Raw genomic sequence first — 24,778 nt, 5'->3', positions numbered from 1 at the left:
GACACTGAATGATTATGATTGTGAAATTCGCTACCATCCAGGCAAAGCGAATGTTGTAGCTGATGCTTTAAGCAGGAAGGAAAGGGTTAAGCCCATTAGGATCAATGCCAAGAGCATTGAATTGAGAAACAGCTTGAATGAAAGGTTGTTAGCCGCTCAGAAGGAAGTTGTGTTAGAAGCTAACTTCCCAAATGAAAAGTTGGGTGTGACTGCCGATCAACTGTCCTATGGCAAGGATGGAATTCTAAGACTGAATGGACGAATATGGGTTCCAATTTATGGTGGTCTGCGAGAAGTGATTCTTCAAGAAGCCCATAGCTCCAAATACTCAGTTCATCCTGGAAGTGATAAGATGTACCAAGATTTAAAGGCAAGTTACTGGTGAATAGGTTTGAAGAAATCTAAAGCCACTTATGTGGCCAAATGTTTGACGTGCGCGCAGGTTAAAGCCGAACACCCGAAGCCGTCAGGTTTGTTGCAACAGCCTGAACTTCCCAACTGGAAGTGGGAAACGGTAACTACGGATTTCATCACAAAGTTACCAAAGACAAAACGAGGAAATGATACTATTTGGGTTATAGTGGATAGACTGACTAAGTCAGCCCACTTCCTACCTATTAAGGAAACACACAGCTAAAGGCTTAACCTCTAAACTTCGATTCTCGAAACTCGTGCACTGATAATTCTAACCTATCCTATTACATGATACAAGACAAAGTCAATAGACATAGTGCACTAACAGACTCCCCCTTGGATATTGACGAAGTCTTCAGTGTCTAGTCTCTATCATGACACCTCTTCAGTCTTGATCATTCTGCCTTCTCATTCAGATTGTAACATTGTAAGCATCCATCAATCTTTCTCTTTGATCAGCTTCTCTTTTACTTTTACACCACGATCTCATCACTGGCTCTATCATCAACAACTTCATCAGGCTCCCCCTTTCGTCAAGCTTCCGTGCTTTTAGGGATCGACACCTAGCTTTCCATCTACAAGCTCCTCCTAGCTTCAAGCTTGTCTTCAGACTCCCCCTTAGATTCTGCTCTCGGGATCATAGTCTGGTACTTTATCTGCAAACACTCATACATTTATAAGTAACAACGTTTTGAACATTCAATTTTTCAGAAATCGTAATCTGGCAATTCAAACTTTCTAAATCACTTCTCATGAATTTGGCAGTTTCATCGAATCGTATCAAGAACTAGCTCTATAACAATATAAGCAACCAAATCCCCCACAGTTAATCATCCAAGTCCAAACTAATGACCTTGGAGATATCACAAACTGTTTTTTGATTTTTTTAAAGAAATTTCAAGTTTCAAAGTAATGAACTTGTTCTATTTACAGAAACACAATCAGCTTACTTTAGATTTTAAAACTCAGCATCTCAGACATCGGTTGTCGAAAATAAAACGAAATCAAAAATCTTTTTGTATTTTCTGAAAATATAAAGCAGTAAAATATGTACAAACATATTTACAATCAATATTTTTGTTTGAGTATGCGTCAGAGGATCATATCAGTTTATGACAAGTCACAAGTACCGTTGAGCTTAATTTCACTTTAAGAATTAAACAATTCACTTAGATTGTCGATATACTGGTCCACTTAAATTTTCAAACAAACTTCAACTGATTCAGGATACGAATTAGGTGTTTTAAGAATTTAAACTCATTCATGTGTCCCACCTCTTGAATATACTCCCGTATCCAGATCCCAATATTCAGTCTTACAGGTGAGTATACCACAGATGATATCTGTAAGGGGTTAGATGCGAGGGCCGTGAGAGCTCAGGTCGATACTTCCGTATACGCAGAGAGATGACGGCTTCGTCTTTTTGGTGTGTCCCCTTTAGAGGATCTTTTGTTTCAACAGCAATGATTATCAATTTTATTGTTTAATCAATTTGCTGAGGGCGATGCTATGTTTCAAGCATTTGCGGAAAGTATTATTCGGGGACTAGGTCAGAACTTCCATTCAGCAGAAGTCCCGGAATAATACCCCAGATATCACTGAGTATAAAGACCTAGTATTTCAGAAAGAGGGGTCCTTCAAACGAGATTTCAGGGGTTACCTATATATCGAAGTAGTGTTCCCCACGAAATACGTAAAAATTCAAACTTACTAATGTTTATATCCCGAAAAAGTTTACTAAATGTATAAAAACCTATCGGCATATCATCAGTGAAACTGTTTAACACTTTTAATCATTACAATTCTTTAGCATACTGTAACTGTCTACTGATGTACTATCATTTCCTCTTTTCTCGCAAAAACTCAATTTTGAATTTCATCATGTTTTTGACTTTTTTCAAATTTTCTAATGTTTTTGGATTTTCTAATGACAAATTTTTCTCCCCCTAAAATGCAAAAGCATTAAAAATTTGACAAACCGATACTGATCGCTTTGTCTCGCCATCCATTTTCTGCTTCTCGTGTACTGAATTACAGAAAATATAACATATAGTACTAATTACCCCCGTGATTTACAACCCATTGATTTTTTGACAGTTTGAAAACCGTTTTTCAATCTTGTGAAAGTAATCATGTTTGTTCAGCCGTGAGGGTTTCGGCGTATTCAATCAACATATATACAAAACAAAATTAAAAACAAACATATTTTTGGTTTTTAATTTTTCTAAATTTTTAGGGTTTTTGAAAACATTGTTTATTTATATACAGAAAATGTTAAACTCCCTGTTCAACCAAACCAGGGTCCAGCAACCTCTTCCTGTGCCAGGTTGTCCCAACTTCCATTTTCACAATCTTCAACTTTGTTGAGCACCTGCACATTCAAACTCTATTAATTACTTGAACAATTTAGCCCAGGTCTGTTGGACCTTAGGCATTTCAACACAGTAACCTTCATTCAATTTCAGAAAATCTTTGTCAGTTGGAACAAACACTTGTTCAATTTTAACTTCATCTTTTTCATCAACTTTTGAAATCATTGGTTTCTTCACTGACCAAGTTTGTCCTTTTGGAGTACCTCTTTTGTAAAAATGTGAATCTTTTTGAATCTTTTGATTTTGAACAACATTTTTTGGTTTCCAAAACTCTTGAGGTTTTGTCATATCAACAGATGTTTTCCAACTTTGTGTTGTTCTCAATCTGGGTGTGTGAACATTCCATATATGTCTTGAATCGAACCTGTTCGGGTTTGATTTCCAAGTTTGATTTGAAGCAAACTTGTTTGTATTGTACCTCCAAGTTTGTTTCGAATCAAATCTGATTGGCCTTGGTTTCACACCCTCAGATTTCTGTGTTTCAACATCAACAAGCTTTGGATTTGGACACTTTCGTGCAACATGTCCAATTTGATCACATTTAAAACACACTTTCTTTGAAACATCCTTGGCCTGTTGTTGTTTCTTTTTCTTATCATCAAATTTTAGTTTTTCCTCTTCTTTCAAACTTTTCCCTTGAACAAAATTCATCTTTTGTTGCAAATTCGGTTTTTCATTTTGTTTCCAGTTCTGTTTCTTTTTATAACCCAACCCAGCCTTCGTGTTTTTCTTTTTAAAACCAGGTTTGTTATAAAAGTTTTTACAACCTTTACCAACAAACTTTGAAATTTCAGATTTCTCAATTTCAACCATTTTGAAAACTTTATCAACCTTTTCTGAGATCACATTCTGAATCGGGAATACAATATCTAAGAATAGTTTGTCCGATCCAATCATGGTGTAAACCAATCCCTTTGAATCATCATCCACAACTTTCTCAGATTTTGTGTTTTTCAGGTGACCATCATGAAAATTACCTTCATCTTCATCTTGTGATTCAGACTTACCTTTTGTAGACTCATCTTTCAAAACACTATCAACAACCTTACTTACCACCTCTGAATCATCAGCTTCATCAGATTTGGTGTAAGTTACATCGATACTTTCAGGTAATTGGTCAACTATATTCAGACCTTTTGCCACCTTTTCCTCATCATAAAAAGTATAATTGTTTCTCAATGGTGGTGGTCCCTAATGAAATTCTGAACCAATACCCTTTTTACAATTGTCAGTATCTTTGTCATCTGATGTGATGTTGAAAATGCGTTCGAGAATGTACGAAGAGTTATGATAACTTTGAAGTTTGGTAAAAACCTTTTCTTTTTCAGCCAAGACTTGTTTAAGATTAGCAATTTCATCAACACACTTGTTTAATTCAAGTTGCTTTTCTTTAAACTTTCTTTCATACATTTCTTTAGTGACTAAAGTTTCAGACAATCTTTGATCAAAACTTTTGACTTGGCTCTTCAAAGTATCATAAGCTTCTTGTACTCTCTGACTCGACCATTTTAAAGAATCATACTGTTTTTGTAAATCTAGAAATTTAGTTTCTTTTTCAACACAATCGACACATTTTGCTGTACACAATTGTCGGTAAACCTCATTATCCTTTTCAAGACCTTGACATTTCTGTGTCAGTTTTTCAACTTTTAATTTCAAAATTTCTTCTGTTTCAATCATTTCTTTACATTTCATTTTGAAAACATTTTCAAGTTTGTTTGTTTCAATTTCTTTTGTTTTTATGATGTCATCTTTTTCAGTACAGGCTTTGCACATTTCTATGCAATTCCTGCACTTGTTTTCATTTTCATCAACAATTTCAACATTCGATAGATCAAAAGATTTCCTTACCTCAGTCTCTTTCAGCACTGGTTCTTCTGTCTCAGCTTTCTGATTTTCCTCTTTGTTCTCCTCTTTTTTTTCTTTTTGTTCTTCTTCTATCTTCTGCTCTTCTTCAGCTTTCTGTTCCTCTTCAGCAGCAATCTTCGCAATAATCTTCACTTCTTCAATCATCTTCTTCAATTCTTCTTCTTTTCTCTTCTTCATTTCTACCACCTTTGGTAGACTTGCTTCACAGACTTTTCTTATCTTGTTCTCCAAATCCTGCAAATATTCTTTATCAGATAACCTTCTTGTGTTGAAAGTAGCCTGTCTTGGAAGCAAATTTGTTACAGCTTCAAAATCCACTTTTGATGGGTCAACAACTGGATTACCCCGTGGATCCATGTAGCACTCCAATTCATCATTCCATCTTTTGGCTCTTTGGGCTTCTTTGAATGATTCTTGGAATTTCTCAATTTCCCATCTTTCATAATCAATTTTCCACCATCTATCAGGATCAGCATCAGCCACAAATGCATATCCAACTGCATCCTCTTCATGGCAAACTTGACTCCAGTCGTAACCTTCATCGTCATGAATAACTGCAAGAGCCCTTGATTTTTCTTCAAGCTGCTTCAATCTTGGCGGTTCTGATTTGTTCTGATGATAAATCGCTTTCTTGTAATAATCTTCTTTGAACGGGTTTTCAGAATCATCAGCATACGCATTTCTGCACTCGCGCTTAAAGTGACCTTTTTGTTTACATTTGAAACATGTCACCTTTGATTTGTCAAAGCCTAATTTGGTAGAAGGTCCACCAATAGACTTTCTTCCAGTTATCTCCATGAAGCGTTGTGCCCTCCTCACTGCACTGGCCATGCACCATCTTATGTCGATAAATTCCATCTCCTCATGATCGATTTGATCGTAATCTTCTTTTGTCAAGTTGGTGTTGCCAATTTTCCCTGCAACGAGACTTTCGTATGACTCAAGCACAAATGCCAGGAAAACCATCTGTTGTTTTGTTGACTCTTCACTGAAATTCTGTCCATTCTTCAGATCCACTGCGATATTACACTGAAATAAATTCTTTGAAGCAGATTGGCTTGAAGTGGTTGAAGAAGATCCACTGTGAAAACCACTGTGAAGACTTTCATTGTTCACTGAGTTTGAGCTTTCTGCAGAAAACGCTGTTCTTGGAGACCCAGCCTGTGGTACATTTCCTCTGTAGTAAAGCTCCACATTTTGCTAATGAGCTGGACTGTTGACTTTAGATCTCTTTATCTCCAACTCATGGCTTTCAAGTCTTTCGATCAGCAAATCCACTGTTAACTCTTCAGGCTTGATTGTATTTTTCAACATTAAAGCAAAGTATTGCCAATCTTGATCATTTGGCAATGAATCAAACAATTTATCCACCAGCTCCTCTTGAGTATATGTGATTTTGTATCTGGCCAGCTCCATCTTTAGATGTCCAAATCTCTCAATCATTTTTCAAACAGATTCATTTTTCATGCAACTAAATAGATCAAACTCTTTACGCAACAATTTCTTTTTGTTTTTTACAATCTCATTACTTCCTACACATTTTCTCTCTAACGCTTCCCACAAACTTTTCAATGTTTTCTCTTGTTCAAGTAACGAAATAATATCTTCTCTCACTGACTGTTTGATCAATGTAATCATTTTATATTCAGCCACAACATTTTTTATATCTATGTCTGTGAAATCTTTTTCATCTATTAACTCTCCTCCCTCTTTTACTGGTTCTGTATATCCATTTTTCAGTTTTAACCAACTTTCAGGAGCGAAAGCTTTTACCCAACCCTCAAATCGGTTTTTCCACCAGTTATAATCTTCAACCTTCATTAGCTTCGGTGGTTTCTGTTGACTTCCATACATGTTCTCAAACTTCAAATTTTCTGAAATCTCTTTCGAATATTCTCTCATCTCAGATCTTCTCTCTGTCGATTCTGAAGTGAACGCGTTGTAGAATGTGTTGTAAAATTCTTCACTGCTGCTTGACATCTTCAATCACCTGAGAACAAGATAACTACAATCAGTTTAAACAGTATGAAATATCTTGAAACAGACTAACACTCAGTTGACGTGAAATGATCTCGACACGACATTTCACTTTTCAAGAGAAATCACAAGTTGACACTTGAGGCGAAAACAACTTTTATAACTTCGGGCGGAATCACTTGATTAACATTTTGGAGCGGAATTAGACTTGATCTTTCGAGCGGAATTAGATTTGATCTTTCGAGCGGAATTAGATTTGATCTTTCGAGCGGAATTAGAAGACACTTTTGAGCGAAACCCCAACGTTCGTTTGAGCGGAATCACATCGGAGGTCAATTTTGGTCATTTTTAGGCCGAATTTTGTCCTGTAACTTTCAAGGTTTTGTTAATATGCACTTTTACACAGTCTGTGAAAAATTTGGCCAATTTTAACCGTGAAAACTTGTTCAAATTGAAAAAGAAGGTGTAGAAGTCAGAAAACTGATGTAATTGAGCGAAACTCTTCCTCCTGCGCTCTGATACCACTTGTAGGATCGTTGTTGGACCCAAATGAGTCGATCAGAAGAGTCTTTTATCCGAATCAAAGGTGGAATCAATGAAACGGACACTCAATGTAATTATAATGCCTCTTGTATTGATTTAACACTGATTACAACCTGAGAACAATTTGGCAGCACTTCGTTACACAATCCTGATTTTGTGCCAAATGAAAACGACGAATGCACTATTTATATTATGTTGATTTCGCTCCAAATGAACCAATGTCATTTCGAGCGGAATCAGAAGTTTCTGATTTCGCTCCAATGACCTTGGTCCATTTCGAGCGGAATCAACACCTTAACCTCTAAACTTCGATTCTCGAACCTCGTGCACTGATAATTCTAACCTATCCTATTACATGATACAAGACAAAGTCAATAGACATAGTGCACTAACAAATTTTGACACCAAACCTTTTACCCACTAATGTAATATAATAGTTTGGGATTTTTGAAGATTTTTATTTATTTTTAAGCTGAGCATAACATAGGGTTCTTGCTTTAATTCGGTAATTGTCGGTTATACCCTTTTTGCTAATAAAATGAGTTTTACATAACATTTTGATACCAAACTTTTTGCTACTAATTTTATATGATAAATAAAATATTTTAAGTCTTCTGGAATGATAAAAATATCAGCTTTTCTTATATAACCCGAAAATCGCTTAAAAGCGACTTTTTACGCGTTTAAAACGCATAGTATTAGTTAAAACTATTTTTTAAACATATAAGACTTACTATCTACTGATGTTTTTAGTAAATTTTTATACTTTAACGTTAAGCAAAAGTTTCAAACTCAAATTTCCAAATTTGACCTTTAAAGCTTATGTGAAATTACGAAAATGCCCCTACGGTGCATAGTTTGGTTATAAATGATAAATTTCACATATATGCAATACCCTACTGATATAACTTATTAAATTAAGTATTTTTACTAAACATATCAGACCTGAACCTCAGTTTAATATTTAATCTCTTTTATAAGCTTTAAAATGACCAAAATACCCCTACGGGGCATAATTTGAGTTTAAATCCATTTTGGGCATAATGGAAGGTATCCTATTGATATCACAACATATTTACAGCATATTAACTTAGGAAACCTGTTCATGACTCATTTGTTTACCCGTTATGCATTTTTCGTGTTCAGTTCGGTTTGTGTAACTAGTTTGCTTAAATTAACCGAAACGGGTCAAACCTTATCATTTTTATTTCAAAATCCAGAATGTGTTTAGTTTACCCATATTATACAAGTCTTCAAACTTGTCGGGTCTAAACCACATTCTATTCCGGTCTTCGCTTATTCTTACGTTTTGAACCGTATACTTTTCTTTAAAACTAACCGGTCTAAGTTTAAACTTAAGTAAGACCCGTTAGGAATCTAATAGGTTAATTAAAACCTTCGTTCCAGATTTAGGAGACCAGTAAAAGATACTTGCACTTGCTGATTTGTACGGCTGGGATAAATTTGAATAATTTGCTCAGGTAAATACGTTTAACTTATTTTCCCTTATACGGGCTTGGGGTACGGTATATAAAATACCGCTTGGTCGGGTATTGAATTTTTAATCATATGAAGGTTAAATCATTGAGATAACCCGTTTATTCTGTTATGTTTGTTTTAAGCCTTTGGGGGGTTAATGACCATGTCCTGGATATCCTCTGCTCATTCATTGAAATGGCCACGACTTATGCACGAGGTGTAGGCATACATCTACTGGTGCGTATGTAAAATAATATACCCACCTGTTCGAGAATAACTCGTCGTGGGATATATTATGTGGTGTGTCTATTAATATTTAACCCGGTTTTCAGCCCGGGCTACTGAACGTATAATAAACATGTAATTCTTTAATAAGTTTATTTTTAAATAATTATCCCAAGTTATAAAAGATATTTTGTGCCTTGTGCATTCAAATCAATTTTCTTAAACATTTTCAAAATGAGTCGGTTAATTGTATTTACCAGTGAAAACTGACGTATTTTTCCAAAAAGGTTAAGTGCAGGTACTAATCGAAATAGGTTGGCTTCTCCTAGCATCAATAAAGAGTCTTGCAAGCTTAGATGTTAAGAATCTGTTGAACAATGTTCCTTTTATCTTTGATCCGCCTGTGGATCTCTTACAACCGTTTTTGTAATACTTGATATTACTTTTCTTCGGTTTGTAATGGTATTATCTTTTGCTTCCGCTGTGTATTAAACTGTGATAAATTGTCTATGATGATATCAACTACGTCACGATACTCCCCACCGGGCCCACCGGTAATACGTGGAAATATCGGGGTGTGACACGTGGATGATGCCAACAACAGTGTTCTCAAGCACTCCCGTAAACACAATTATGTTTAGGGGAGAGTATTAGACATTATAAACATAATTATTCGTATGTTATATGTATTTAATGTAGGATATATTACTTATGTCTATAAGTATGTAACGATACGAACGAAATGGTATGTTGGCTGGTTGACACCGATTCAAAAGACGGTTATTTCCGCCAAGTTTACCCGCCACATAACCGCTCATCACTATGTATAAATGTTCGTTGACGGGAACCTTTTTCCGATACCAAGACAATTTATCCGCCAAAATTGTCCATCATCCAATCTCTACAAATATTGTTCAAACCAAGTTTATCATCATGAATCTGATGAAACATGATGCTTCCGCTGTTTATAATTCTGGTGTCCAACAGATTTTTGATCATCATCATCAAAACTATGGTTAATATTGCTTGTCTAATTCACCCTAAAACACTATCACCAAACGATCTACGTCAAAGTCGACTTTCTAACCACCTATCATTTGAATGTGAAGAAGATGACGACATAACTCACGCTTAAATATGTCTTAACGTGTTATGTTCAGATGAATTTGATCCGAGATGGGTGATGAGAAATGGAAGGTTGAAATTTATGAGGGTTTGGTTAGGGACAAGAGTTTTTGAAATTTATTAATATTCTTAGGGAGTAGGGGCGCCCATCACTCACCACTCGCTCATCACTCCCAACATTCAATCAATTTCCGTCATGTCATCGAGCTTTATTCCATCACTAGTGATGGATTTTAGTGGAAATTCTCATCACTAGCTCAAATTAACTAATCTTCATCATCACTCATCACAACAGTGTTCATCATCGCACATTCTTCATCATCATCACGCGTTAAATTTTTTACGCGTTTTAAAATTGGCGAGTGATAAAAAGGGGTGGCAACAGTGTGGAATTGTCTTCCACGCGTGGGGGCTCCCCGTCCCCCCTTACTATGAGTATTTTTTAAAAATTTATTTAAGAAAAAAAAAACATTATGCTAAGTTTAAAAACCTTAAGTCATCAATAACGAAACGTATTACATTTAAGTGACATCAAATATCTCTTTTATTAACAACAATGCTTACTCAATCATAATTTACACCAAATTAATCTTAGGGCATGTTTGGCTAAGCTTATTTTACCTAAAAAGGACTTTTTGTGAAAATGACTTATTGACTTATAACTTTTTAAAAAAGAGTTTTTAAAAAAGTGTTTGGATTAGCTTATGGGTTGGGAAAAACCAATAAGTCAATAAGTTGTTTTTTAAAAAGTGTTGGCTTAGCTTGTTGATGTAAAATGACTAAAAGGGACATTCTTTTATAAGTCAACAAATATAAGGAGTGTTAAATCAGGGGTAATCTGGTAATTTGGTCTTTGAAAAGTTATAAGCTGATAAAAAAGTCACAAGCCCCTAACTTCTCAAAAATGACTTTTTGATGATTTTTTCTCCTTTTCAAAAAGTCATTTTGAAAAGGATTTTTAGATTTGCCAAACACTAAAACTCCTTTTTAGTTTTTTGATTAAGTCAATAAGTCATAAGTTGGGTTGGAAAAGCTTAGCCAAACATGCCCTTAATCTACTATTTGCTTAAGATTGAATCGAAGACCTCCCACTAATGTCTTGCGGTGTACTCTAATTTCATTGGTGTTAAAGATGACATGGCAAGTTATCATGTCTTTCAAACAACTTCCTCCGTGTTAAAACCTTCTTTGGTTAACATGTTAAATTAGGCAAAAAAAAAAATTAGTGTTGTTGATTATCAATGTTTATTTTAGCTAAGAAGTTAATGAAATGATATTATTATTATTATTTATCTTATATTGAATTTAAATATTTATTTATTATTCAAATTTTTAAAAAAAGATGGATGATGTAGACTAAGAAGGTTAAATCATTTTCTTAACTTAAGGTATATCTCAAGGTTTTTAACTCTTAAGAGACAACATCGTAGTCCCCAAAAATAGTCAATATAAAACTATAATATAGAACCATCCGTCTAGTTAACTCCAAAGAAAATAGAAATCCATACGCAAACATTATTCCTTTTAAAACTATTAAAACTGAAAAATAATATTACAAAACCTATTAGGTAATAAAATAATTGAAAAAAACAATATTATAAAAATATTTGAACACTATTCATCAACACTTTTTTTTTAATATGTATAATCATATTTAAATCAACTGTTGAAATGCTTGTATTTTTTTTTAGAGATGCAAGTTGAACTTCTACTTGGTGCAGAGTGAGACATTGGTGAACAATGATAGGAGACCCATGGAAACATAGGTTCGATTCTTGAGCCAAACAAGTTTTACTGGTAATTTCACCGTCATGCCTACGGGTGAGTGGGCTACCGGGTTTTCCTCGAAATTGGTGATGAACTCGAATTACTCTCGGAATATTTCGTTTGGTCCAGTGGGTCTCCGAAAGTGCTTGGGATTGATTCTGTTAACGGTTAAAAAAAAGTGGACGAAGTGAATCACGTGTGCCTTTCAGCCGGTATCCAATTTCCAAACGAAGTCTGTGGAGGATCTACGTACGTATCGGTGATGGATCTCCGTTGAAAGTGTCTTGTGGGTCCATCTGCGTCAAAAAACGTCTCCCCAGTCTGATCACCGTCATTTTCAACTAACGCCGTTAATCCTCGTTGAAAATAGATTTTTTAATTTCTTTTCTCATTTTATTCTGGAACAAGGTTTCTCTTGCTTGTTCTAGAATTCCGGTGTGCTTAAACAAAATTATATATTCATCGTCAACTACTACACATACTGCAAACGAACGAAGAAGCAAAATCAATGGCGAACACGGAAGCAGAAGAGAAACCGGTGATGATCGTGGGAATCGACGACAGCGATCACAGTTTTTACGCACTTGAATGGACTCTGGATCACTTTCTAGCATCTTCTGCTCCCAACACTCCCTTCAAGCTAATCGTTGTTCATTCCAAACCTTCTCCTACTTCCGCTATAGGTTTCGCCGGTCCTGGTAAATCAGTTAATCATAATTTCTACTTTAATCAGTTTCTGTGTTGTTTATGTGATTGTGTGTGCTTAGATTTTGCTGATTTTGTTGTATGTGTTTAGGTGCGGCTGATGTGTATCCGTTTGTTGATTCGGATTTGAAGAAGATTGCTGCGAGAGTAGTGGAAAAGGCGAAGGAGCTCTGTCATTCGAAATCGGTTCGTAGTTTCTTTTGCTCCGTACACTTGTCTCGTTTTTTTAATCTTTTTAAGTGAGAATTTTCTTTGATGTCAATCTAGTCGGATTCTGAATCTATTATGCTGGTTGAAATTGAATCCGGTACAGAAATTTTGAGATTATGATCAAAACCTAGGTTGAATTTTCGGGTCGGGTCACATAACTAATGATAATTTGTCTTTTTAACCGGTAAAACTAGGAGCAAAAATGAGGTAGTTGACAGCAAAAAGGTTATGGTAGTGGTTTTGGATGGTGGATTAGATGTGGTTAACATGGCGCCTACGTGGAGGGTCATGGCCACACCCCTTAGCCTTACTGTTTTGAAAAAATAAGTAGCTTACTTAATCGAATTGATGTGTTTTTTTTTTTCAGCTTGTTTTTCTAATGCAACATGTATAGATTTAATCTTTTCTAAGTAAGTTTAAAAATCTCTAGAGTTGGTCAGAAAGCCGTATATTACGTTACATATAAAATAAAAAACTGCGGGGTCGGTTGACCCTGCACCCTATATAGCAGGTCCATCCATGAATGGTAGTGTTATTGAATATGAACTATATTACCCTGAAGCCTGAACAGGGACATGATTTCTTTTTATGCCTGATCATGCTTTGTGATTGAAATTGTGAACTGATTGAATTATTGGAAAACTTTTAGCTTCTAATGATTAGAATTACAGGATAAAGGCTTCTGCAATTGGAATCGTATGCGAATTCTGAATGATACTTGATCTTTTTTTTGTTTTTTGGAACTTTTAGCGCCATATGCATTTGAAAATCTTGATTGTTTTGTGTTAAAATGTTTCATTTGTTTCTTAAACTTCAATCATTTGCATTTGTTTAATTGGTTATTGAAGAAAACGTTCTCTATGTAGGTGGATGACGTGCTTGTTGAAGTTGTGGAAGGTGATGCTAGGAATGTTCTATGTGAAGCTGTAGAGACGCACCATGCTAGGCGAAGCTTGGGGGGTCGATTTTTCCCAATTCCGCGGGGGCGAAAACGTATATACCTAAAAATTTCTATACGAAGGTACTGTTCATAACACTACGCCCCCTCCCGCCCCAAGGAAGCTGCGCCCATGGTTGGTAGCCACGGTTATGGAGCAATCAAAAGGTATTCATCATTCATGTTAATAGAGCTTCATGTTATCCTATCAAACCTTTATTCTTTATTCAAGAAGCGCCAAAAAAGCATGCTTTTGGGGGATTTTTCTGGTCTTTATTGGCCTGAGGCACGCGCCTCTCGTACCCGAGGCGTTTTTATCCATCCAGCTGTTGTACGTTGAGTTTTTTGGCTTGTACATGCAAGTTAAATCATACAAAAGCCTTAGGGGCTGTTTGTTTACCTCTTAATGGGGCTCTTAATGGTTCAGACCTCTTACTGGTTCAGTACTTAATGGTTCAGACTGTTTGTTTCACGAGCAAATGTCTGAATGGTTTAGACAATTGCCTCTGAATGGTTAAGCATTATACTGAATCTGAATGGTTTTGACCTCTAATCTGAATTGGTCAGATATTTGCCTCTGAACGGTTAAGCTCTATACTAACTCTTAATGGTTCAAACTGTAGGGGTGCAAACGAGCCGAGCCCGAGCTCAACCAAGCTCGAGCTCGAGCTCGATTAACTTATGAGAGCTCGGGCTTGGGCTCGGCTCGATTCGAGCTTTGTTTTCAAAGCTCGAGCTCGGCTCGTTTGTATTTTCTCAAGCTCGAGCTCGGCTCGGGCTCGGGTCGTTTATTATCTATTAATTAGTATATTAAATAAAAATAATATAAATAATAGACTTTTTAGGCTCGCAAGCTCGATAAGTGAAGCTCGGGCTCGAGCTCGTTTACTAAATAAGCTTATTTTTAGGTTCGACGTCGGGTTGTAAAGAAGTTTAAATAAGCTTGGCTCGACTCGGCTCGTTTACACTAAGGCTTGATAAGGCTCGACGAGCCTAACGAGATTCACATGCGAGGCTCGAGCTCGAGCTCGGGCTCGATAAACAAACAAGCTTTGTTTTGAGGCTCAAGCTCGGCTTGGGCTCGATAAGGCTTGGCTCGTTTCGAGCTTTTTCTCGAGCCGATCTCGAGTAGCTCGTGAGCCGCTCAGCTCGTTTGCACCCCTAGTTCAAAGCTCTTACTGGTTCAACACTTAATAGTTCAGAGCTCTTATTGGTTCAGCACTTAACCATTCAGATGTTGCCAAACAGCCCCTTTATATATGTAATTAGCTTGCGCCTCAGGTACGAAAAGCCCGCCGCTTCTGCGCTTCGTGCATCGGTTTTAGACATCGTCGCTTGTGTGCGCCACTCACTTTTTAACTGGACATTCGAATCTTCGGTTTGAGTCGTGACATAACTAAGTAGGGGTGTTCAGAAAAAAGCCGAAACCAAATAAAAACCGTAAACTGAACCATAACAGTCTTAGCATTATCGTATATTTAGACTTGATTTGTATAGAGTTTATTTCCATAATTATTCTGTATTCATTCCCTATATAATGGGATTGTATTGTATTGTCAAGATCATCAAATCAATAATACCATAGATCATTTTTATGGTATCAGAGCTACGGCTCTCTAACCCTAATCGCCGCCGCCGTCCTCATCCCTCTCCTGTTCGACTTCGATTCCGATCATGCCAGGAGATATGGAACATCCCGAATCCTCGGCTACGGCCGCAAAACCTGTAACCCTTCACCCCGCGTATTCGGTAACCAATATTCAATCCAAAATACGCACCCTGGATGGCAAAACCGTCACCTACACCTCCTGGGTAAAACTATTCCGTTTACACGCTACTGCATACAAGGTGCTGGCTCACATCGATGGCACAGACCCACCCAAAGATACTGAACCCGAATACCCTCTCTGGGTCGAACTCGATGCTCTAGTCCTTCAATGGATTCTGAGCACCGTGTCCGACAACCTTCTTCCCCGTTTGCTGGGACAAGTCTCTACGGCTAGGGCTGCATGGCTCAAGCTTGAAAAGACTTTTCTTAGCAACAAGAAGGCACGTGCAGCCGCCTTGGAAACTCAGTTTTGCAACCTCACCCTTGCACACTCTTCGTCCATTGATGACTATTGTCAGCGCCTTAGTGATCTTGCCAACCAACTCGAAGATGTGGATCAACCTATCACCGAATCTCGGCTCGTCCTTCAACTGGTTCGTGGACTCCCACAAGAATATGATACCACGGCCTCGCTTATTCAACAACGCTGACTGGGACACGGCTCGCACGATGTTACAAGATGAAGTTATTCGGATGGACGCTCGGCAGTCCGCGGCTTCTTCTGTTCTCGTTACCCAACAACCGAATCAGGCGTCTTCATCATCTTCACAACAGCCGCAGAACAGCCACCCCAACCCGAACCCAAACCCGTATCAACATCAGTATTCTTCACGGGGACGGGGGAGGGGTAGGGGTCGGTCCAGTCGAGGAGGAAGAGGACGCGGGTCAGCCCGTGCACCATCCGGTTGGGTTCAGCAAATGCAGTCCTACCCCAACTGGGCCTGGTGGGCCACACCACCCTGCCCATACCCCACCCAGCCCGCCTGGCAGCCGAGCCCACAGTCCAAACAGCCCTCGGGCCAATCGCAGTTCACTGGTTACGAATATCCAACCCAGCCCAACATCCCCGCGGAACAGCCATCGGCCCAGTACACCGGCCTTGCAGGCCCGCCGCCATCGACACCTACTGCCCCTTACGGCTTCACTGCCTTGTGCCCGTCTGACTTAAGTGCTGCTTTCTCAGCCATGCAAATGCAAGCTCAAGACCCTGCCGGGTACATGGACACCGGTGCCGAGGCACATGCTACTCAAAACCCAGGTATGATTCAAATCCCCTCTTCATCTAGTGCGTGCAATAAACTTTTGGTCGGTAATGGCGCGTGTATTCCAATTCTTAAATCTGGGACCGGCTTTTAGACCCTTCCAAACCGAACCTACATCTTACCTAATATCCTATACAGCCCCCACATCATTAAAAACCTTATTTCCGTTAGAAGTTTTACACGTGATAATTGGGTTTCCATTGAATTTGATCCGTTTGGTTTTTCTTTGAAGGACCTTCGCAATGGAAAAATTCTCTCCCGCCACAATAGCACTGGGAACTTATATCCATTCACTGCACCGCAACTGCCGCCTGTTTCCTCACCACTACTTCCGCACCTTGGCATGAAACTGGCCCACGCGTGCCTGGGGTTTTCGGAGCTGCATTCGTGTCCGCAGGACGTGCGGGCATGCACGAGTTCAATTAAATTTCAATGCAGAAACTCATTTTTTGCACCCCCCCCCCCCTGCGCGCGGGTAGGACTTGTGGTAAAACATGTCATAAAGCTACAATGGAGTAGTAAAGACTTTACCTTATAAACAACCACTCACTTTGTCCCCACACCGATGTGGGACAAAGTATTTACCACCTTTTGAGACTTTCATTCACACACCCAACATATAAGTCCTTTGCTACTAACTATGTGTACATTTATGTTTTTTTCATTTTAAAACATGTATAAAGCTTAATTATAGCTAAATCATAGGTATTGGAGGCTACACACTTATGGGATATATAAAAAATAAATTTTATAATCACTTTGCGCTTCGCGTACGAAAAGCTCACCGCTTTTGCGCTTCGCTTTAAAAAAAGCTTTTTTAGACCTCATCGCTTTTGTGCGCTTCCCGCTTTTTTAAACCAAGGGTGGGTGATGTCGGTGGATGGGCGGAGGTGGTTGACGATGGAGGAGGTGGAGGTGGGTGGCGGAGGTTGTAGACAGAAGAAGAGATTAGAGAGAGAGGGTATAAATCTGATTTGTTTTAATTGTTTAAATTTATTTTAGATAAATAAACCCTCATGTGCAAGGCACATGCCACACTTAACTGAAAATTTTAACCTTGTTAGGGTCAAAGGACGTATAGCGTAATGGGTTTTCCAAATAAAGGATTGTGACTGTAATTATTGAAGTTAAAGGCTATCCATTGCAATTCGATACAAACATAAAGGACGAAAAATGTAATTTACCCTATAAGCTACCTTTCTAGTTAGATTCTTCATGGATATTGGTATCCGTGCAGTTTGTTTCATATATTGTCTGTTGTGTAACAGTTATTGGAATCTTTTGGTTTTCTCAATGTGACTACATATATTTGTCTTGCAGGGATGCAGATTGGTGGAGGTGTTAATAAAATTTGATAGTTTTCCCCCACGAACTGAATCTAAATCGGAAAAATGAATTCTGTTTCGTGTTCTGCAAGATCAGTTGTTGCAGAGAATGCGTCTGGAGCTTCATTCGTGCTTCAATGGCTGACCTTCATCTTCCTCTCTCCATGCCCGCAACGGGCACTTTTATCCGCCATTGATGTCATATTCTTGCTTACCCTACTTGTGTTTGCTATTCAAAAGCTTTCTTCCAGATTCGGTTCTCGCAACAATGGCGTTGAGGAACCACTTATTGCCAAAAGAAGTGGTGTCACTACCGGTTATCGGTTCAAGTTCTCTGTTGTTGTGACAGCTGTGTTAACAGTTTGTTATACGGTAGCGTCGGTGATAGCGTTCACAGGAGAAACCGAGAAGCAATGGAAGCTGATAGATGGAATCTGTTGGTTGTTTCAAGCTTTATCTTTCTTAGTAATTATGGTTTTAATCATCCATGAAAAGAGATTTAAAGCTGTTACTCATCCACTGTCTTTAAGGGTATTTTGGGTAGTTAATTTCATAGTCATTGCTTTGTTGGCTTCTTCCGGTATCGTCCGATTAGTTTCCGGTGCCGGAGATGATCCGCCTTTCAAATCCGACGACATAATTTCGTTAGTATCTATACCGTTTTCGGTTTTCCTGGTAATTGTATCCATAACTGGATCAACTGGGATCTTAGTGACGTCAGAATCTGAACCACTAAATGGTAATGGTAATGCTAATGGAAATGGTGAAGTATCGAAGGATTACGAGTTGAACAAATCATCAAGCGTGAGCGGGTGGGCATCGGCTTCGATCCTTTCGAAAGTGTTCTGGCTGTGGATGAACCCGTTGTTGAAGAAAGGGTATAAAAACCCTTTGAAACTAGAGGACATACCGACGCTTTCGCCTGAGCATAGGGCGGAGAAAATGTCAAAGCTTTTTGAGGAGAATTGGCCTAAACCTCACGAGAACTCGAAGCATCCTGTTCGACTGACGTTAATTCGTTGTTTCTGGAAACATATCGTGTTCACGGCGCTCCTTGCGATCATTAGGTTGTGTGTTATGTATGTTGGGCCGTTGTTGATCCAACGGTTCGTAGACTTCACTTCCGGGAAAAGCACTTCGCCATACGAAGGGTATTACTTGATACTAATCCTTCTTGTTGCAAAGTTTATTGAAGTGTTGTCATCCCACCAGTTCAATTTCAATTCCCAGAAGCTTGGAATGTTGATCCGGTCGACACTGATAACGTCGTTATACAAAAAGGGGCTGCGGCTGTCCTGTTCGGCTCGACAATCACACGGTGTGGGACAGATAGTGAACTACATGGCGGTAGATGCTCAACAACTTGGTGATATGATGCTTCAATTGCATGCTATTTGGCTTATGCCGGTTCAAGTGTCGGTAGCATTAGCTATACTGTACACGTACCTCGGCGTGCCATCTTTGGTGGCGTTGGCCGGGATATTAGCGGTTCTGTTGTATGTGATTTTCGGTACTAAAAGGAACAACAAGTTTCAGTTTAACATAATGAAAAACCGTGATTCGAGGATGAAAGCCACCAATGAGATGCTTAATTACATGAGGGTGATCAAGTTCCAAGCATGGGAAGAACACTTCAACAAGAGGATTCAAGCGTTTCGCGAGTCTGAATACGCGTGGCTTACCAAATTCATGTTTTCAATCGGTGGAAACTTGATTGTTTTATGGAGCGCGCCTTTGTTTGTCTCCTCGCTCACTTTTGGAAGTGCGATTTTGCTCGGGATCCCACTTGATGCCGGGACAGTGTTCACCGCCACATCATTGTTCAAGAACTTGCAAGAGCCTATTCGTACGTTCCCTCAATCCATGATCTCCCTTTCTCAAGCCATGATCTCGTTAGGAAGATTGGATGCCTTCATGTTGAGTAAGGAGCTCGATGAGGAAGCGGTGGAGCGGCAGGAGGGTTGTAGTGGCAGCACGGCGGTTGAGGTCAGAGATGGGTCTTTTAGCTGGGATGATGAAGCCGCTGATGGTGCCGTCGTCAAGAATTTGAGCTTTGAGATCAAGAAAGGTGAACTTGCGGCAATTGTTGGAACCGTGGGGTCCGGGAAGTCATCTCTTCTATCATCCGTTATTGGCGAAATGCACAAAATCTCCGGAAAGGTACCACTAAACTTTATTAGAACTGATCGCTAGAGCCTAGACGAGACCATAACATAGAAATCTTCATAAGAGTGACCCATTGTATAATGTGATTTGATGTTATATCAGGTGAGAGTATGTGGGAGCACTGCATACGTTGCACAAACAGCATGGATACAAAACGGGACGATTCAAGAGAACATTTTGTTCGGTTTGCCAATGGATAGACGGAAGTACAAAGAAGTGATCAAGAACTGTTGCTTGGAGAAAGACTTGGAAATGATGGAATTTGGAGATCAAACAGAGATCGGCGAGCGGGGGATTAACCTCAGCGGCGGCCAGAAACAGAGGATCCAACTCGCCCGAGCGGTTTATCAAGATTGCGACATTTATCTTCTTGATGATGTCTTTAGCGCCGTTGACGCTCACACGGGTTCCGAAATATTTAAGGTGATCATAGTAGCACCAAAGTTTCTTCATTTGGTTTCGGAGGTTCGGTGCTAGTTCTCACAGTTTTTTTTTAATTATAATTGCAGGAGTGTGTGAGGGGGGCTCTAAGAAATAAAACGATCTTACTCGTCACGCACCAAGTTGATTTCCTCCATAATGTCGATCTTATCCTCGTAAGTATCATAATCTTTGATTTAAGTTTGCGAGTTACGGTTTTGATTGTTTGGCATACTTTCATACTTGATATTAACTTGTAACGGTTTTAGGTGATGCGAGATGGGATGCTTGTTCAATCAGGAAAGTATGACGAACTATTAGAATCCGGTTTGGATTTCAAAAATTTAGTTTCCGCTCACGAGACCTCCATGCAGCTAGTTGAAATGGAACCTACCGCATCGGATAGCCCCTCCCCTAGACCTCTTCAGAAATCTCCTAGCCTAAACCCTCGGGAAGAAGATCAAAAGGCGTTAGAACGATCGAAATCTAGTTCTATAATCGGCACATCAAAGCTAATTGAAGAAGAAGAGAGGGAAACCGGAAGAATCAGCTTAGGTGTTTATAAGGTTTATGTCACCGAGGCCTTCGGATGGTGGGGTGTGATTGCTGTTATGACTTTTTCAATCTTGTGGCAAGGATCACAGATGGCGAGTGATTACTGGTTGGCGTACGAAACCTCTAATGAACGCGCTTTCAACCCTTCGTTGTTTATAGAAGTGTATACAGCTATAGCTGGTCTTTCATTGGTTTTGGTATGCGGTAGAATTGTTTCTTCGACGTTTCTCGGACTTAAAACTTCCCAGATATTCTTTAAGCAGATTCTTTACAGCATCCTTCACGCTCCAATGTCGTTTTTCGACACTACACCTTCCGGAAGAATTCTTAGCAGGGTAAAGTTTCTTAAATGTTTATTTTCTTTGGTAGAGGTTATTTTCTTAGATGTTTATTTATAGAGGTTATTTGTTTGAAATATTCAGGCATCAAGTGATCAAACGAACCTCGATGTCTTCCTTCCGTTCATGATGAACTTGACTCTTGCGATGTTCATAACGGTGTTTGGCATTATCATCATCACTTGTCAGTATGCGTGGCCGACGGTTTTCCTATTGATTCCTCTTGGTTATCTCAATTTTTGGTTTCGGGTAAGTTTAGTCTGTGTTGGTAAATTCGCATACGTTAAGGTAACTCAAAGATCTGATTTGAACTTATGATTGAATTGTTTTAGGGATACTATCTTGCAACATCTCGAGAAATAACACGACTGGACTCGATTACAAAAGCACCCGTTATTCACCATTTCTCAGAGAGTATCTCGGGTGTTATGACAATTCGGTGCTTTAGGAAGCAAGACAGGTTTGTTCAAGAAAACGTTGATCGCGTGAATGGAAACCTGAGAATGGATTTCCATAATAACGGATCCAACGGGTGGTTAGGTTTCCGTTTGGAGTTTCTCGGTAGCTTATTTCTGTGTGCTTCCACCGTGTTCATGATCATCTTGCCTAGCAGCATTGTTAAACCAGGTCAGCTAAAATTTTCTATAGGTTCTATGCAGTTAATATCGTTGATATATTACCGTATATATCGTTTATCGGTCCCCATGTAAAATATCGGTGTAAATATCGGTCAGAATATCAGTACCAATATTATCGCCGATATTGTCCGATATATCACCGATTTTCCCGATATCAATACCTTTCTTCTTATTGCTACTATTAGTGTTTTAAGTCTTAATTGTTAATTGTTAGTGTTTTGCAAGTTGCAAAAGGTTAATTTCTTAATGGTAGGAGAGTATACTGAATTGTTAGTGTTAAATTGGTATATATATATATAGAGAGAGAGAGAGGAAGGTTAATGTACAATACGGCTTAACGTAGATCACGTACGACAGGTAATTATGCACGTTCATTTTAAAATAACACACGTTATAACTCAAAAATCCAAAATCACGCATGTTGAAACACAATAATCACGCATATTGAAAACATTAATCACGCATGTTATAGAACAAATCACGCACGTTGTTGTACGTGAATTACGTTAAGCTGTAATGTACGATATACTTTTTCTATATATATAAACTCTCCATGATATTAAAATTATTGATGATATCCCACCGCGATAACCTATATCTCAAATATCAGTCCTTGACCAATATCCAATTTTTACCGCATTAACTGCATAGCTTGTTGGTTTTTGTTTTATTCTTTAGAGAGTTGACTAATATTGAAATGTGCTATCTTGATCAGAGAATGTTGGATTATCACTCTCGTATGGATTGTCACTCAACGGCGTGTTGTTTTGGGCTTTATACATGAGCTGTTTTGTTGAAAACCGAATGGTTTCTGTTGAAAGGATTAAACAGTTCACCAACATACCCTCAGAAGCCGAATGGGTGAAAAAAGATAACCCCCCTCCTTCAAACTGGCCTTCTCATGGTAACGTAGAACTCAAAGATGTACAGGTAACTTACGACTTCCTAAATCTAATCTCGCGTGTTGTCTGTTTTAATGCTGAAGTTTCTTGAATGTTTGTTTGTGAGAACAGGTGAGGTATCGTTCCAACACGCCTCTAGTTATTAAAGGGATTACGCTAACCATTAAAGGCGGTGAAAAGATCGGTGTTGTTGGTAGAACCGGTGGTGGGAAGTCAACTTTGATCCAGGTTCTGTTTCGGTTGGTCGAGCCATCTGGCGGAAGTATAACCATCGATGGCATCAACATCTCGACTCTCGGATTACACGATCTCAGGTCACGGTTCGGGATCATTCCTCAAGAACCGATCCTATTTGAAGGCACAGTGCGAAGCAATATCGACCCCATCGGTCAACATTCTGATGAAGAAATCTGGAGGGTAAAATTATTTTCTTATCTTCATATGGATGCATTGACTGTAGTTTTTATAAAGAGTTAGTAACGTTTTTTGTCCCTATGCTTTGTTGAAAATAACCGTTACAGTCCATAAGTTTAAAAATTGCCAAAACAGTACCAGTACTTTCACTTTTGTAACAATTACAGTCCACCTCCGTTAACCCCATCCTATTTACCGTTAAATTTTTGGTGAAAAGACTAAAATACCCCTAGGTTAAAAAAAGTTAATTACGTTTTTCGCCCCTATGGTTTGCTGAAAATAACTATTACAGTCCATTAGTTTAAACCAATCATCTTCTACTCTCTCTCTATCTCCATTGATGTAAGAACTTGTTTTGCAGAGTCTTGAACGATGCCAGCTTAATGATGTTGTAGCGGCAAAACCTGGAAAATTGGATTCGGCAGGTACTAAAAACCAATCCGAAGATACGTTTTTTCTTGTTTAACAAAAGTTGGGTTGTGAGTTTAAACAAACATATTGGTTTTGTTACTTAGTTGTCGATAATGGCGATAACTGGAGTGTGGGACAACGACAACTTCTTTGTTTGGGAAGAGTGATGCTGAAGCACAGCAAGTTGTTGTTCATGGACGAAGCAACGGCTTCGGTTGATTCACAAACAGATGCGGTAATTCAGAGAATCATACGCGAGGACTTTGCGGACTGTACCATCATTAGCATTGCTCACAGAATACCAACTGTCATGGACTGTGATCGCGTTCTAGTCATCGATGCTGGTAACTCTCGTTCTTATCTAAAACAACACGTGTTGAATTTGTGATTCTGTGGTTTTGAAGTTGAACTTGTTATGTTGTAAACAGGTTACGCGAAAGAATTTGATAAACCTTCACGGTTGATAGAGAGACCTTCGCTGTTTGGAGCTTTGGTTCAGGAGTATGCGAACCGGTCATCTGGTTTATAAACAGTTGGAATTAAATGAAATCATAAGGTGTTGAAAGCTTGTGATTGGCAGTTTTGATGATGAAAGAAGAAATCTCATTTTATGGGATTATATGGTATAATTAAGTTATTTTAAGAAGGCTTAATAACTTGTATTATAAATCAAATTTATAAATCAAATTTGACATTCTACTCTTTCAGTTCCAGCATATGTTAGGTCAGTGCAGTGTGTGCATCCCACACTTTCTAACTTGTATTATAAAGTGATAAAAATAATATCACCAAACAGTATAAATATGGTCATGTGCACCATGTGAGTTGGTTGGTTTCATGGGTTGTTTTGCAGGGTTGGTTTAGATTCATTGACCCTATTGTCCTTTAATGAGCATTTATTTGGGGGTGGGTACCTTATCTTAATATCTTTTTGTAATATATTCAACACCCAATCATTATATCCATTGCATCATAAATATTTGTGTTGTCACTAAAATGAGCTGTCTACTGATTGAACATAATCAATCGAAGGTTCTGAAGCTTCAACAAATAAAAATAAAAAGAAATAGTAGAAAATAGAATGTTGCAATGACTCAAACCAAAGATCAGTTTAC

General features: G+C 38.5%; 2 protein-coding genes across 2 annotated transcripts; both read left to right on the top strand.

Moving 5' to 3' along the window:
- The first annotated feature begins 12,194 nt into the window (after nucleotides 1–12,194).
- LOC118482230 lies at nucleotides 12,195–13,758 on the top strand. Its single transcript, XM_035977865.1, has 3 exons — nucleotides 12,195–12,469; nucleotides 12,568–12,662; nucleotides 13,553–13,758. The coding sequence occupies exons 1-3, from the start codon at nucleotides 12,280–12,282 to the stop codon at nucleotides 13,718–13,720; spliced, it is 453 nt and encodes a 150-aa protein (XP_035833758.1). The 5' UTR covers nucleotides 12,195–12,279; the 3' UTR covers nucleotides 13,721–13,758.
- On the top strand, nucleotides 12,255–24,499 carry LOC110899387 (ABC transporter C family member 14). Its single transcript, XM_022146269.2, has 14 exons — nucleotides 12,255–12,469; nucleotides 12,568–12,662; nucleotides 13,553–13,791; nucleotides 17,815–19,979; nucleotides 20,088–20,408; nucleotides 20,495–20,581; nucleotides 20,675–21,295; nucleotides 21,383–21,547; nucleotides 21,631–21,925; nucleotides 22,652–22,866; nucleotides 22,950–23,255; nucleotides 23,614–23,677; nucleotides 23,768–24,007; nucleotides 24,092–24,499. Exons 4-14 carry the CDS (start codon nucleotides 17,886–17,888, stop codon nucleotides 24,190–24,192), a joined length of 4,509 nt encoding a protein of 1,502 aa, XP_022001961.1. The 5' UTR covers nucleotides 12,255–12,469; nucleotides 12,568–12,662; nucleotides 13,553–13,791; nucleotides 17,815–17,885; the 3' UTR covers nucleotides 24,193–24,499.
- Nucleotides 24,500–24,778: the final 279 nt, after the last annotated feature.

Source organism: Helianthus annuus, chromosome 1 (genome assembly GCF_002127325.2).
Source record: "Helianthus annuus cultivar XRQ/B chromosome 1, HanXRQr2.0-SUNRISE, whole genome shotgun sequence".
Taxonomy (NCBI): domain Eukaryota; kingdom Viridiplantae; phylum Streptophyta; class Magnoliopsida; order Asterales; family Asteraceae; genus Helianthus; species Helianthus annuus.
This window is presented reverse-complemented; position numbering and strand designations above follow the sequence as displayed.

Excerpts from the sequence above, each read along its gene's own strand:
- LOC118482230 (XM_035977865.1), top strand. The coding sequence starts at position 12,280 with ATGGCGAACACGGAAGCAGAAGAGAAACCGGTGATGATCGTGGGAATC. Across the intron at positions 12,470-12,567 it reads TATAGGTTTCGCCGGTCCTG|GTGCGGCTGATGTGTATCCG; the intron begins GTAAATCAGTTA and ends GTATGTGTTTAG. Across the intron at positions 12,663-13,552 it reads AGCTCTGTCATTCGAAATCG|GTGGATGACGTGCTTGTTGA; the intron begins GTTCGTAGTTTC and ends TTCTCTATGTAG.
- LOC110899387 (XM_022146269.2), top strand. The coding sequence starts at position 17,886 with ATGAATTCTGTTTCGTGTTCTGCAAGATCAGTTGTTGCAGAGAATGCG. Across the intron at positions 20,409-20,494 it reads CGGGTTCCGAAATATTTAAG|GAGTGTGTGAGGGGGGCTCT; the intron begins GTGATCATAGTA and ends TTATAATTGCAG. Across the intron at positions 20,582-20,674 it reads ATAATGTCGATCTTATCCTC|GTGATGCGAGATGGGATGCT; the intron begins GTAAGTATCATA and ends TAACGGTTTTAG.